The 15,883-nt window shown below is 46.6% G+C and overlaps 1 protein-coding gene across 28 annotated transcripts in view; it reads left to right on the top strand.

Moving 5' to 3' along the window:
• Positions 1-15,883, top strand: part of EIF4G3 (eukaryotic translation initiation factor 4 gamma 3) — an 88,188-nt gene that overhangs the window by 28,914 nt on the left and 43,391 nt on the right. For 14 of the 28 annotated variants that reach the window (XR_014786002.1, XM_084821602.1, XM_084821584.1 and 11 more), the window contains 3 exons: positions 2,196-2,300; positions 9,158-9,253; positions 13,521-13,553. Coding sequence is in view for 27 of the 28 variants with exons in the window: in XM_084821602.1 (XP_084677728.1) it covers positions 2,196-2,300; positions 9,158-9,253; positions 13,521-13,553 (234 nt within the window). In the remaining variant the exon portion in view is untranslated. Of the gene's footprint in view, positions 1-993; positions 1,114-2,195; positions 2,301-9,157; positions 9,254-10,285; positions 10,400-13,520; positions 13,554-15,883 lie in introns of those variants that run through there. The other 14 variants (XM_084821591.1, XM_084821586.1, XM_084821607.1 and 11 more) reach the window with 7 other exon arrangements.

Raw genomic sequence — 15,883 nt, 5'->3', positions numbered from 1 at the left:
GCCCCCCTAGAGTGTTTCCAGGAGAGGAGGAATGCAGTCAGAAGGTGGCAGAACGAGAGTGGGAAAGGAGCGAAGCCATGTTTCTAGTTAGCAAAGGTGCGGAGGACTAGTTGGACAGAGGTGGGCATCTGGCTTGACTATTGTAGTGGTCTGTGGCAGCAGGCTTGTTAGCACAAAGACTTCCTTGGAAACGTAACGAGGGCAAAGTGTGGAAGTTTTCAGAAAGCAAGCAGACGGAGAGGCAATGGCCCCTTCTTGGTTTCTGCAGTTTCCTGGGTGAGGTTAGAAGTGGTGGTTCTGGGCCTGATTGTCTAGTACTTGACATCCCATTTGGAACCCACTTTTATTTCCAAGACAGCTTCAAGACTTCAGGTATGATGTTAGACCCCATTTCACTTCATCATAGATGGAGGAATTGGGGGGTGAAGAAAGGTTGAGTTTGCTTCTTCAGGCAAGAGAGAGCACTCTAGCTCTGCTGTCCCCAACCAGCAATGTGTATGAGATGCTCAAGTGGTTGCACCTGTTCTGATGCTTTTGTTCGTGCGTTGTGTGAGACGGCATGGCCCTCCGCTAGTTCAGCTTATAGTTTGCTGTCAGGTTTATTGATTTTTTTTAAGGGTTTTGTGTAGTCTTTTGTGTGTTAAGAGTCTAGGCAAAAAAAGGTGGAGGCTGCTCAGAAAGCCTTGGAGTGGCTACTTTAGTAACTGTGGATGCACCAAAAATAGCTACCCTGCCTGACTGTATCTCCACAGCCCCCAGCTCCAGTGGCAATTCCTGATGCTCAAGAAGAGACATGAACCCATGATCTTGCCCCGCCCCCAGGCCACAACTGAGAGACCAGGAAAGAGATATCGCAGTGTTCCCCATGAATGTCTCAGCTGTGTCTTGGACACAGTGAGCTTCTTCCAAGGAGGCCGTTTGAGAGTGGTGCACCTCTAATTGTATGATGCTTTCTCCTGACTTGCAACCTGAACTTATGAACGGCCTGTCAGGACGGCTCTTGCTGTTGGCCAGGCAGAGAGCTACATTTGCTAGTCTTCCGATTACAGCTGCATTCTAAACAGAGGAAGTGGTGCTCTCATCATGCAGGGTTGTGCCGCTCTTTGGCTGTTGGTAAGAGGCACTTCTTGTTAGGCATTTGTACAGCACTTTCACTGATTGATCCAGATAATTTTGAATGTTGCCTTTCTCCCCCCTCCTGAAACATATGGGAAGAGGTGTACTACTCATGGCCTGTCACAGTTGCTGTTTGCCAGCTGGTCTTGGGTGGGGGCGGGGGTTAACTTGCATTTTGTCAGCATTTTCTAGGGCACAGTGCTAAATTTACTAAAGTAACTTAAAGTTGATAAATGGCATAAGAATGTATAAAATCAGTGCCATGCCTGTTCATTTCCCAGGATGTTATCACCAGTGCAATGTGTTAATCATAGGAAAGTTTCCCATTCACCTGTCTCTGATGATTGATAGTATTTCTCTCCCCGCTCCCCCCCTTCCGCTTTTCATTTTCCCTGGAGAGACAATCTCTTGCCTAAGCATTGTAGTAACTGCCAGCATTAAATGTTCTGTGGAAAGGTTTGCCTGTGCAGAGCTGTTCAATTGCCCCATTCATTCCCCCCACCCCCTCAGCTGGAATATGCTTCTGGGAGAAGTGGGTGGCAGGTGTTGGGGAGAATTGTCAGAGGAGAGAGCTGTTTGACTCCTGCAGGGGGAAGTTGAGAATCAGTGAAAGCTGACCTTCAGGGTTACAGACCTTTCCTGTCACAGCTTTGAGATAAGCAGAGTCTTGCGTCCCCTCTCTGGGTGTTACAGGATGTGCCAAGTGCTGAGAACCTAATACCCTTCAGTTCATCATACCCCCCCACTCCCCCTAGCTCTGCCTAAGAAGAATTCCCACTCCTAGGCGAAGAAGGGGTAGAAATGTCCCTGGAATGTTTGTGTTTGTTTAGCACATGGCGGTAGGGGAGGGAGGGGGTGGTGGAGGGAGGACCATCAACTAGCCCAAGGGACAGGACTGGGGGGACGCAGCTGCTTATCCTTCTGTTATCCTGGTGGAAGGGAGAGAGTGAGTAGAGCTTTTACACGGACATGTGCCAGCCCCTGTCCCTGTCTTCCTCCTCCCCTCCCTCCCTCCCTTTCTCTCTGTCGCTCTCTTTCTTTCTCTCTTACTCTGTCACTCTCTTTCACTCTCGCTCCAGCAGCCAGGAGGGAGGAGGGACAGAAGCTTTCCACCCCACCCAAGAGCCAGCAGTCTTTTTGAAGATCCAAGGGAACTGGTGCAAAGGATTCTGGGATGTGGGATGGTGAGTCACAAGAGGAAAAAGGTTAAGTGATGCCCCGCCAGAAAAGCCTGGCTCTTGTTTTCTGATGGGTGGAGGTCTTGTTTACGGTGGGGTTGTGACTTTATAGGGGAGGCCTCTCCTGCAAAACCATGGAAGGCTCAGTGCAGAATTAATATTCAGAGCCTAAAATTACATTGAAAACCTGAGATGTACGATGAACAGATCACCATTTTGTACTCGAGAGGCATCTTACATTGTCCTCTGGACTTGACACTTCATGGCTGTCGCTCAGCCTTGGGAAAATGTTACATTCTAAGGCAAAATTTTACATTTGGTGCGAGTGTGTGAATTGAGAGTCTTCGCTTCCGGTCTAGTCCTTGTAAGGGTTGTGTTGAAGGGGAGTCTTGCTCTTAGAGGCTTGCCTGTACTCCCTGGCATTGGCAGTCACTATACTGGCCGGCCCATGCCCCAAACACGACATCTGACCTTGTGGGCTATCCCCTGAACAACAGGAATTCCTTTCTTTTCCCTTAGGCCATTACTGCAGGGCCACGATAACATTTTATGCACAAAGAGAGCAGAAAGTGAAGCCTTCTGCATGAGTCCCATTTTGGCAGGGCTGTGATATGCTATAAGACGGGGGGGTGGGGTGGTAGTTCTGTGTTGGAGGCTGTCCTGGCTGAGGGATGATGGGAGTTGTAATCGAATACATCTGAAGGACACCAGATTGGGGAAGGCTGTCCTAGAGATTGATCAAATTTAGCTTGTTTGTTAATAAACACAATTTTTAAAAGTACCCCATGTTCATTTTTTGTCCCAATACACACAACTATTTGACCTCAAATATTTGAGAGGGGGAAATAATGCTATGTAGACATTTTTATTAGAATACTTGTAAAAATTTAAAGACTTCTCTTTAAATGTATTTGTATTTCTCTTACATTGTTTAAATTTAAAGAAAAAAACACCAAAGGTACTGAAAACTGTTGGCACACTAATAAATTTTAGCAGCCCAAAGAACTGCGTGATACGCTGACCACTGCTCATCTCTTTCAGCAGAGTTCAGGTCTCTTTCACGGAGGTTGTTGGAGCACCTCCAGTTTTGCTGTTGTTACCGATGAGTTCTATTTCATATGGAGACATAAATGCATTTCAGTGACATCCATGTATTCTCTCACATATACCACTAGGGATACTCACCTGGAAAATGTTAATTACAACTTTGAAACTGCCAGCTAGCTTAATATTGTATTTGCAGTGTGCATCCATTCATTGTTCCTGATGAACTTATAAAATGGAAAATTTTCTTTGGAAAAAAAAACCACTGGAAAAAAGAATTCTAGCCCTCATCACCGCAGGGACTTTGGTGAAAGTGGAGCTGCTTGTACATGACACCTTTGGCAGGGTATGATGAATGCAAGGAATTCCAAGAGCGCTCCAAAGTTGGAATTTTGGATGTCGCCTCTTTCAAGTTCAGTGTGCCAAACAAATTAGTCCCATCCTTACAGTATAGTAAGATAGCTTTCCTTTAAATTGTGTATTGTGAAGCCTGCTACAGTAGTCCCTCATGAAAGACCCTGCCTTTATCAGGCACCACGCCTTGGATCTGCATCGCATGTAAACATTGCATTATCTAATAAGCTATCATCAGTGTCCCCTCGTAAAAACAAGCGTGGGGGATGGCAGCTTGAAGGTGGGCTCCCAGAAATCACATTTATTTTTGTGTCTGGCAGAGCAATTTAGCAGTCCAGTCGGAGGAGAAAGCTGTTTGCTTTAGTTCATATCATTGCTCAAAAGCACGTTATGTTTAAATTTTCTGGTCTTCTTAAAAGGAGGCAACCACATAGGAAATTCTGTGGATGTTGTGTGCAGTGGTGTCAGCTGAATTCTGGTGCCATTTCTTGGAGAGACCTGGTTTGTCTTTTGCCTGAGTCATCAGCAATGTCCTTTGCTAGGAATGATCTTTAAAAGGTCATGGGATAGCTTCTTCCTCCTTTTGTGGATTTTATAAGGGAGAAGTCTTTGCAGTTACATTAATGTTTTTGATATGTGGTGAATGTATTTCAATTTCACAAATTTCCCTGTTTCATATATCTTAAATATTTAAGATAAATATTTTATCTTAAAAGCATTTGTTGATGCTAGCTCAGATTCTGCTTTTAGAACAGATGGGTATATTTTTAGAGCTAGAGAATGATTTTCACATTCATAAATAGCCACTGGAGCAAGAGGACTCCTGATCTGAAGACTTGATAGAACGTAGTATAGACTGAGAAATGCATGGCTTTAAAGAGCTTTAAAGTGATTGAAGCATCTTATGGATTACAAATGCTCTTTTAGTGAGCTGTTTTGGCAACATTTTTGCCAGGCGGTACAAAGGCTTGTCCGAAATCAACATAGTTATTTTAGTGGCACTGGTGATGGGCTAGTTTTCTAAGGAAAGTGTAAAGTATTCAGGGACCCTGTTACATGCAGTTATCAGCATAATTAAGTCGCCAACTATGTTAATGAAGCATTAATGGAACAATACCTTGCACTGCCCCATGCACCCATCAGACGTCTTGAGAGGAAGCCCTGGTCTGGCCCAGCGAATCTTAAGCCTGGGCACCCTTCCCCGCCGGGATTTCAGGGCTGCCCTTGTCCGTATGACCGAGACTGAGACACTGCAGAGCTTGCTGTCCTATGCTGGGTTAGTTGTACGAAGGTGGTGCAACTTCCATGGTATTGACTTCAAAGTGAACAGTGCAAGGTGTTGCAAAGTGTGTAACCTATTTCCGAGTGGGCCTTAGGATGCATCGAATGTCTTCGCAGCAGCCCCAGGTGATTTTTTTGGTGCCATATGTGCAGTGTGTTGAGAGGGCAGTGGTGTTTCCTGAAGAATGAACGGTGCTGAGGCAGAAATTTCCATTAGTTGTTCAGAGGAGACGAAAGAGCTGTGCATGACTCGGCACTTTCTAACTCCCCCCCACACCAATGACGTGATTGAGTGTGTCCCTTGCCTGTTTATTCCCAGCACAGTTGGCACGGCGGGGGGCGGGGGGGGGGCTGTTGCGCAGCAGGCCGAGTGGGCGCCAACTAGTTAGGAAATACAGATAAAAATACTTCTTGTTGCTTGCTTGCTTGCTTGCTTGAGGTAGCAGATTGAGGGAAGGCTTGTGTTGAGAGGATTCCCCGATAATGTAAAGCATAGCAGGATTCTTTTATTGTACCTCTGCTCGGAATGGAGATCTGTGGGTAGATGTACTCACACAAGGTCCCATCACTGCCTGTTAAAAAAGTCTCGATTTGCAAGGCTGGGAAATCCAAGACCCTGGAGAGCAGCTGCCGGTCAAAGTGGATAGTGCCAGGTTCAGCGGATCTGTGTTTGGATCTGGTCTGAGGCAGCTTCCTATATTCCTGCGATCACTTTGGGCTTTAGTGCTGTGTAAACGAGCCTGATTGGAAGATAAAGGCAGCTTACTTAGTCGACTGCTGGAATGTTGGTTCCGGGTTGCTGCTTTGGTTCTTGCAAAGTGTGACAGCTGCCCACGGACTATTTGTCTTTCCCATGGCCATTGCTGTTTTTCATTGTGACCTGCCTCACTCCGGCGCAGCCCTTCCCAGCCTGGAAAGATGTTGAGGTGCCTGCATTGGATTGTGCGTCTTCCACTGGGATCCAACAGCAGTCATTGTTTTTCTAGTGTGTTTTAATTAGTAAATTGCTTTAGACAGCCTTCCCCAACCTGGTGCCCTCCAGATGTGTTGGACTGCAACTCCCATCACCCCCAACAGCATGGCTGTGATGGGAGTTGTAGTCCAACACATCTAGTGGGTGCCAAATTGGGGGAGATGGTTTTAGAGACCCTGTACATGTCTGAACCCCAGAAACTTGGGGCTTGTCTTAATTACTGCTTGTAGTTAGGGGAGAAAATGTTTTATTATGATCATGCATCTCTTACAGCGGCAGCCTTCAGTTCAGCTCTGCATTCTGAGGGCCAACATGTTCCTTTCTAGGCTTCACGGTTTCCAGCAGACACTTTGAAACTCATTGTAGCCCATCTAGAAATTCTACACTAGACATGAGCCAACTGACTGTCATAAGCCAGCTTCTGAGCGTTTGTTGTCTAGTTACTTGAACCTGGTGATAATTGACATTAACCCGCCTCTTTCCCCTTCATGTGCACACATGCACAAGGCAGCATTTTTAGTCCCTGATTTTTGGAATGATAGGCACATGCTTCACTTATTGCAACTGGCAATTGTAAAATGCTGAACAGAATAAACTTTAATGACCTACCACTTTTCAGACAAATAAGCCGATTAAAATTCTCATGTGCATTCATCTTTCTGTGCCAAGCAGAGATCAGTAAGAAAGATAATTACCCTGTTCAGCTGGGATGGAAGAGAGGAAGTGTCACGGAGAACCCTGAAAGATGGGCAGAACTGAGCAGTGACTTGTCAGGGGGCCCATGGGGTCTTTTGTGTGTGGAGAGGTGTTTGTTTTTGTTTTTTTTCAGGAGGAGTGGCAAGAGTCTTGAAAGTACAACAGGAACCTCTTTTAAGTCTGTCAGCTTCTTGAGCACTGGAGCCCTTCCCAGATATAGGTGGAGCTTGGCACAGATGAACAACTGGCCTTGATCATTCCCCACGTGTCCTTTGCACCCACAGAGGCTGCTGTGTTGCTCTGGCTTGCTTTCAGCTGTAGGGCTGGACCATGTGTAGATGGATGTGTGTCGCTTGATGACTCTCAGTTGAATGTCTGAGTGAGCTCCGACCAGTGAGCTGCCTTAGCTTCACAGGCCTTGTGTGGGCACCTGTGAAGAAAAGCCACCATTTGTCTGGTAGAGTGCTTGAGGTGGTGTCACTTAGCCCTAAACGCCTGCAGGAGATTTCTAAGACGCTTCTGCTTATTTGTGCTGCGGCCTTCGCAAGAATGAATTGACTCCCTAGGGAGAACAGAATAGTAGGGTTGGAAGGGGTCTACAAGGCCATCGAGTCCAACCCCCTGCTCAGTGCAGGAATCCAAGTCAGAGCATCCCTGACAGATGGCTGTCCAGCCTCGTCTTGAATGCCTCCAGTGTGGGAGAGCCCACTACCTCCCTAGGTCATTGGTTCCATTTTCGTATTGCTCTAATGGTCAGGAAGTTTTTCCTGATGTTCAGCCAGGATCTGGCTTCCTGTAACTTGAGCCCATTATTCTGTGTCCTGCACTCTGGGATGATCAAGAAGAGATCCTGGCCTTCCTCTCTGTGACAACCTTTCAAGTCCTTGAAGAGTGCTATCATATCTCCCCTCAGTCTTCTCTTCTCAAGGCTAAACATGTCCAGTTCTTTCAGTCTCTCTTCATAGGGCTTTGTTTCCAGTTCCCTGATCATCTTTGTTGCCCTCCTCTGAACCCTCTCCAGTATGTCTGCATCCTTCTTAAAATGTGGTGCCCAGAACTGGACACAGTACTCCAGATGAGGCCTAACCAGTGCTGAGTAGAGGGGAACTAGTACTTCCTGGGATTTGGAAGCTATGCTTCTGTTAATACAGCCCCAAAGAGCATTTGCCTTTTTTGCAGCCACATCCCATTGTTGGCTCGTATTCAGCTTGTGATCGACAACAATTCCCAGATCCTTCTCGCTTGTAGTGTTGTTGAGCCACGTATCCCCATCTTGTAACTGTGCATTTGGTTTCTTTTTCCTAGGTGCAGAACTTGGCATTTATCCCTATTAAATGTCATTCTGTTGTTTTCTGCCCAGCGCTCCAGTCTATCCAGATCACTTTGAATTTTGTTTCTGTCTTCCAAAGTATTAGCTATCCCGCCCAATTTTGTGTCATCTGCAAATCTGATAATCATTCCCTGCACCTCCTCCTCCAAGTCATTAATAAAAATGTTGAAGAGCACTGGGCCCAGGACTGAGCCCTGCAGTACCCCACTCGTTACCTCTCCCCAGTTTGAGAAGATCCCATTGATAAGCACTCTTTGAGTCTGATTCTGTAGCCAACTGTGGATCCACCAGATCGGGTCTTCCCTACTCCTTCTCTGCAGGGCCCCAGGGCAGTTGAGTGCCCTGGGAATGGGGCCGTTTGCCCTAGAACGTTACAAAGAGGATAGTGCAGTTAGTGGTAGGCCGGCAGAAGGAGCACTTCACTCCGGACGAAATGGAAGCAAGAGCATGCTTTAATAAAATACTACAGGCCATTTTTAAAATAAGGTGCCCTTAAATCTCTGTGTGGGTGTCTGTGTGTCAGTTTTGCCAGCTGACATAATTTTGTATTATAAAGAACAATTAAGCCTTAGATGAATGGTTCTGACATAGACTCAGAAAAGTTTCTCCCGAACTGAATATTGTACTGCTGAATATGTTATGGTGCTGAATATTCTGCTCCTTTGTATAAATTGAGCTAGATGTTGGTGGCTCCGGGTGAAAATGAGCTTCCTCAGACTGCATGAGGGAGAAGGGGGATGTGTTAGGGAAGAAACAGTAAGGTGAAAGAGACAGCCTGATGAATATCAGATGTTCTGGAATATGTGTGCGCTCCACGGCAAAGTGTTTAGCTTACAGCCATAGGGGACATCTACTTCCATCATGGCCTCAGGAGATCGAATGTTGGGTTAGATGACCATTCATTCTTGGCCAGCATGGCAAAAGTTGTAATTAAGTGATTTTCAAACATTATTTTCTTCCCAGTCTTTCTGTTCTTTTCAAGTGTGAGAACATATAGCCCCTAAATTATAGAACTGTAGGAACCTGAAATAAATGCTAATTCCTGGGTCAGTGGATTTGCATCAGTGACATGTCCTTGGTTTAGGGAGTGAGCCTAGTTGAGAGAGGTGGTGGGAAACCAATTTTCTATGAATGTTGCCATTGTCTTGCTAGTGTGCTAACCACATTTTCTCTTTTCTGTGGCAGGCCCCTTACCCCTCTGGACAGAATGCTGCACCAACCACGCTGGTCTACCCGCAGGCCCCTCAGACGATGAACACGCAGCCTCAGACGCGCTCTCCGGTAAGGGAGCCCTTCTTTGCTTGTGCTTTGTGCTGCACATGCCCAGCAAAGCTGTTGCACTGCACTCTCTAACCCTTTTCAAGTTGTTTACCTGAGAAGAAGGTGGCTGAAGGACTCTCCACTACTTCCAGATGACACCGTTGACTTAGTGTTGCTGCCCTCAGGGTTCCCTGCTCATGGCCAGTGGTTTCTCTCTTGTGTAATCCTTTCCAGAGAAATTCTTGATACAATGATGTAACACAGATCGCGAAACAAGCTCTTCGAGTGGTGTTCCTGTTTTCCAGGAGCCCTGTACATTTCAGTGACTGGATCTACTCCAACCATGTTGATGTTGCTGCACTTTAAACACGCCAACCACTTTCTGTGATTAACACTTTGTCGTCACATTTTGCAGTTTAACAGAGGGTGGTGGTCTGCTGCCAGGGGGCCCCATGAAATGGGCCTTCTCCAAGTGGCCCCTCTCCTCTGCTCTTGCTGCAGGCTTGTTTGAGTCCTGTTATCTGAGGTCATTACCCAGCCTTGCTGTTACGTTGAACACCCGAGTTTGCATCATATGTTTGAATGACAAAGCTGTGCCTTTCAAGAGTGTATTCTGGTGGTAGCTCTTGTGATAGATGCTTGCACTCCACCTCCACCCCTCCATTGTGTCTTTACCTTTTGGAATTCCCTCCTTTTAGAGGGGTTTTTGGGGAGGGGAGGCTTGGTTTCTGTGGCCCACACAGTCGTTTACTCCTTTGCCCAAACAGCCTTTCAGTTCCAGCTGTGTGCTCTGATTCTTAGCTGGAAAGGGACCTCTAGCTCCTTCCCTCCTCACCCACCCCCTTGAGGAGGCTATGATTCTGATCTGTGACAAGCTGATACTAAACACTAGAAAGGGACACCCCCCCCCCCCCCGCGCGCACACACACACACTCTGTGGTAGTTGTGCTCCTCCGTATTAGGATGGGAACAGATCAAGAGTAAATGTCCATGGCTAGAATGAGAGGGGAACCCGACTTGAGAGATACATCTCTAAACCAGTTTTCTTGACAGCCCAGCAGAGCAGTGCCAATACATTGCACAGACAACTGGAAGCGGAGGAAGGTTTTGGAACAGAGTCCGGTTTACAGGTCCTTGGCGGGAAGAGGCTGGATAAAATACTGCATTGTAAGCAATATAACAAACTGTACTCCTTCTTGCAGGCAGTTGTGCCCATGGCACCGTTTCAGTTCTGTTACCTTTTCTTTTTCTTTTTCTTTTTTACCACATTGTTGACTGATCTACAGAAAAGCACTGATCTCTGCTTTCGGCAAAGAAGCCGGTGCATCCCGGTGTCTGCCGCATTAAGTGGTCCAGGCCATTTGGGCGGGTCAGGCCCTTCAGGGTGGAGGCAGGAAGAAATTGAGGCAGGGCTGCTTGAAAAAAAACCCTCTCCAAAAACAGTTTGAAAATCTTCAGGTGATCTGTGTGATCAGGCACCTAAGATTTTTTTTTCTCCAACTGGTTTGGGATTTGTGTTTAATTGGATTCTTCACCTGAGGGAAATTGGCAGAAAACTCTCAAAAAGGCAGGGACGTCTCCCAGTTACTGGAGGAAATGTTGGGACAGAAGCTGTCTATAAGTCGTCAGCCATTTTTCTGTGGTCATGAACAATTTTTTTCTAAAATATTACCCTGCGTGCAATCTTTGCCATCCGTCGCGTTTCGTGATCATTACCACCCCATGACTAAAAATTGCTCACATAACATTTCATCCCCCCCCCCTTGCAAGTTCAAAACAAATGCAAACTTGGCTGGCCCAAAGCAGCTCTTGCATTTCGTTCTGGGTTTGCCTTCATTGGTTTATCTCTCTCCCCCCTGGTGGTACTGAGGGGAGGCTTGCTAGAAGGTAATGAGGGGCACAGCCACCCAAGGCAGAGGAGTCCCAGCTGACATAGCTGGTGGGCCTGATCTGTTTCTGTGCTTGGTAACAGACCGTAACACTGCTTCTTCCCAGGGCCGCTCACTTACTCCATTCTATTTCTGCATTCAGGGGCCATTGGCAATTGCACAGCCTTGGCCTGCACAGCCTCCTTTGCAATCCAACGGGCTTCATGTAATTCCCAGACACATTTTTAAGGCAAGACCAAACAAAACCAGGGGCGATGCCATAAATTATGCATCTGATTCCAGTTGGGGAAAACTAAATGTTTTCAGTCAATTTGCACCCTTCTTTGATTCTAAATTCCAACAGTTTTCTTTAAAGCAACTTGGCCAGTGTGTTGTAAAACTGCTGAAGTGGGGAAAGGAAAGAGCTAATGGCTTCTTCTAAATTGCAAAGGCAAGTGTGCCTGCACTCCAGCCTTAACCTGTAGCGCATGAGCCTCCTGCCAGCTATGAACAGAAAGATTTGGGAGCAAGACCAGCATCCGGCGGGCACAAATTGGGACTCCGGGCTTTCTTCCATGAACTCTCTATAAGGAAAAAAGAAACCTATTTTTAATCTGAGCCAGCAGTGACTACAGTTTGTTCTGTTGCTTACAGTTACTAATTAAAAGAGAGAGAGAGAGAGAGAGATACTGTCAACAGAATTATGCAGCCAATAGCCAATGGTGACAAGTGCAAAATAGACTAGGGTATTTTTTCACTAACGTTTGAAGTTTTGTTTATTTTCATATAACATATTTACTACTTAGTCTTGTTTCCCCCTAATTTTATTACTTTGGAAATGTCTGGCTCCTATTACTCAGCTGTTAGAAATCAGACTTCCTGTGGAACAGTGATAAGACAGGTACTTCTAGTGTTTGACTAATGGACACAGTTTGTCCTGTAACATCATTCTCCTTTGGCCTGCTGGTGTGCTTTTTCTAGTTTTCTTGGCAGATAACTTAGAGCTTTTATCCCTTCCCCAAAGGTATATGGTAATATCCTTCTCAAGTCAAACATTTACTCCTTTCTCCTTTTTTCCCCTTTCACATTAGAGGCAGAGAAATGTTTAAGCCCTATTTCTGTGCCAAATTAGACGTGAGAAATAGTAACCAAGTCCTTGCTCTTAATCTGTACATTCCTTGCTGGTAGAAGATTCAGTAGAATTGCAGGGTTGAGAAACAGGTCAGAATGGTTTGTTAAGCTGTGTCAGATTCTTTGGGAAATTCTTCAAAATCTTTTAAGTGGAACATTGAGGTTTTGAGAGGAAAATGACATTTTATACTTGTCACTTAGATGGAGAAGAAACTAGAGCTTTTTCTGTGTGAATTTGAGAGCACAGTCTGTCCTGTAGGTCTGTAGGCTAGAGAGACTGCCTGGCGGAGCCTGCCTTCTCTGTTTCTGAATATTTCATCTGGAGGCGAGAGTAGGTTGTATAAGTTCCACACTGTAAACTTAATGCTCGGAAAGGATGGTAGCAAGGCTGCACAGAACATGTTCATTTCACATGCTTCTAGAAGACGACGGCAATAGATTTGAAGACGCTGCTAGCTACCTAGAAGTCTGCTGACACTCTTTGTTTGTTCCATTTTGTAAACTCATTTCTAGTCTCCATTGCTTTCTTGTCCGCAGTAGATTTTTGGCGAATGTGCAGAGATTATTGTGGGGTTTTTTTCTTGCATGCATTGGGGAGAAGATAGGGAGCGATCTGGTATAAGAAACCTCCGCATTGCTCCCACCCTTTGCCCCTGCCCCGTGCTCAGCTGCTCTGACTATGTCACAGGCAGACCTCTGTTTTTCTTTTTTGCTCATTTCCCCCCAACAAGGCGGGCCCCAGTGAAGCCTTTGGAGGCTTCAGTAGTTGCATTTCGAAGGCTTTGAAATGGAAGAGTGCTGAGTGGCTGGCCAAGGCAGTGGCAGTCCCAGATCATTGCGGTTTGCCTTTCAAGACATCAACGTGCTATGGACAGGGGCTTCCATCATGCGCAGTGCATTTCCAGGCACGTCAGAAAGGGCTAATCCAGCTTCCTTTCTTTTGGAAATAACCTAGCAGTCAATCTCCAGGCTGGCCTCTGCCTCTCTCTCCCTCCCCACCCCCGCGAGCGCTGGTAGCAGGGTGCCTCTCAGAGAGCTAACCCCTTTGGCAGCTGCCCCCACCCATTTGCTGAGCAGTGCACTCTCCTGGCAGCAGTGTTAACCTGTGGGATCTTGGTACCTGTCTGTCACTGTCCTGCAGCAAAGCATTGACTGTGTAGTGTTCTTGTGGTTTTTTTTCCTTGTGGGTTTATTTTGCATACAGTGTGACATTATTGCCTTTTGTCGTGGTGTTTCTGACTCTCTGTGCCTTTCCTTCTTGTGTTTTTGTTTCTCCCGCTTCTCCTCAGTTTGCAGCGGGGCCTCGACCTGCCCATCATCAGGTACAGTACCCTTCTCGCCCCTTCATTCCCCTCCTCTCCCTCTGCTGACAATCGGTTGGGGAAAGTGGGAGGTGGGCTGGCCGTCCTCTACTAATTCGAGGGTCACGATTCCAATCCATGGTATCATCATCCCTGCTGAAAGGCAGCCTAACCCCGTGATGCAGTGACGCTTCAGCTTCTAACGGCTATTTATTCTGTTGCGTTCATTAACGACCTCACTAACAGCGCTCCCAAGCTTATACTGCTTTGTGATTGCTCGTTGTCTTAGAACCATGGATGTTTACTAGGACTTTTGTGGGTGGGGAGGGGAGGGTGGGATTGTGCTCAGATTGGCTCTCCCGTACTCTTAAAAGACTTGCCTTTGACAAGTTGCCCTTTGACTGAATTCTCAAGTACTGTACATGCCAAGGACGCCTGTTTCTCCCATATGATAAAATGCCTTAAATGTGTGCCACACTCAAAGGGGTCATTGATTTGCTTACTGAAGAGAACTGACCGTACACACCTGTTGTTCGAAGTCCAGGGCAGCATTTAGAAGGTGTTTTGCACATCTGTCTGGAGCCAAGGCAAAGAGGTTGGCCATTCGGAATGTGTATTGGACCACTGCACTTCTGCAAGCCAGAAGCACTTAACAGTGGGGCTGCAGTTTCATTTCAGTCAGGCTCGGAATGTGCTGGGACAGTGTCAGAGTGGTCCACGGGCAGCCTGCAATGCGGCTGTCCCCAGCCTGCTGTCCTCCAGATGTGTTGAATTACAACCCTCAGCCTTCTTAGCCATCATGGCCAGGTTGGGGGAGGCTTCTGTAATGCAAGTGACATCATGGGGTTGTTGGGGTGGGGGTGGGTGGCATTCTTCCCTATCTAGCCTTAGATCATCGGGAAGTAGAGAACTGGGATGAGCCACTTTCTTTTCTCTGTTTTAACATTCTTACGTGTCTCTGCTCTTCCTCCCTTCCCTGTGTCACAAATCACTAGGAAGGAATAAACTGAACTACTCCTAAGTCTGCTGCGTGTTGAGTGGAGAGATGGGGCTAATGGAGAAGGGGTGGATGTGGATTGAAGGAGTGCAATTTTTAGTTAAAATGTGTTGGTGTTCTGGCCACTTCAGTTTCAGGTGCTGGAGTTGCCAGACCGTGTGTGTGTGTGTGTGTGTGTGTGTGTGTGTGTGAGAGAGAGAGAGAGAGAGAGAGAGAGAGAGGAGAGAGAGATGGTGGTGGTGGTGGTTAAGGGTTCATATCAGTTGATACAGTTGGGGGGGGTAGCCATGCTAAAGCTGTGGGGGTTGTGCTAGTGCCCTAGAGAGCGATAGGCATATACTGTGATGTGGGACTGCTTAGGAACTCCTAATCATGCTCTTGGTGTTGATGGTTTTCCGTTTGAGTGCTTGACAAGATTGTATTTAAAGTTGGCTTTGGAAAATGTTGTACCTTGCTTTAAATCCTTTTGACATACGATGGAATACAAACCCAGCTAAAAATAATTATGGGGCACCTGGACCCAGAATTGAACTCCAGTGCCTACGCTGTGCCAAATGTGGGAAAGCAGATAGCAAGTTGAGTGTTGTTTTCTGGCATTTTGGGGGGAACAAGAAGGCGAAAGGGTGGAGTATAGTGCAGGCTTTCCTGGTTGTCGGGTGTGTATGGTTCCATTGCATTCCTTATCCTGCCCTTAAAAATGACAAGGGCTCTGAGGGTACCATACCGCATCTTCTCATGTGCTGTTTGCTGCAATTATTGTGTCATAGGATGTTCAGGTCAGCGCGATTCATGTGCTCAAGGCACTAACTGTAGGAACTACTTACGCCCAGGCACCATGGCACTCAGTTGGGCTCATTCTGCTTGTTAGCCACTCTTTGAAGATGGAGGGAGCTGTGGATGCTCTTCCTCTGGGAGAGTTTAGCTCCAGTGCTCTCCGTTGATTCTTTTTTTGCTCCTGTGTTCTGCCTTTGATGGTGTCGGCTGAGACTTTTGTGCTGAGCTGGTTTTATCCTTAAATCCCCCCAATTTAATTAGTGTTATGTATTTGCACATAGATGTGCAACATGAAACTGTTAGGAAACAACTGTCACCCCCCCTCCCCCTGTGGGGAGGAGCCGTGAACGTTGGTGAGAAAAGGAGGGAAGGTGTGAAACGCTTTGCTTAGTGAGAGTGATGCTTCCCCATTGACTGGGAGCTGTTCAAAGGCTACTTCCTTGGCAGGCTTTGACTCCTGCAGTACTGGGGAATTTGTTTTGCACTTAAGACTTCAACATGCTTTAGCTCCAGCTGAACAAATGCAGTGAGTGACTTCTTTATTTTGGGGACTGCTGAGCAGGAATTCTTCTGCTCATTG

Source organism: Heloderma suspectum, chromosome 15 (assembly GCF_057233095.1).
Source record: "Heloderma suspectum isolate Gila_16-S chromosome 15, 16-S_ref, whole genome shotgun sequence".
In the NCBI taxonomy this organism is placed as follows: domain Eukaryota; kingdom Metazoa; phylum Chordata; class Lepidosauria; order Squamata; family Helodermatidae; genus Heloderma; species Heloderma suspectum.
The sequence above is the reverse complement of the archived record's forward strand: the minus strand, read 5'-3'. Positions and strand labels throughout refer to the sequence as shown.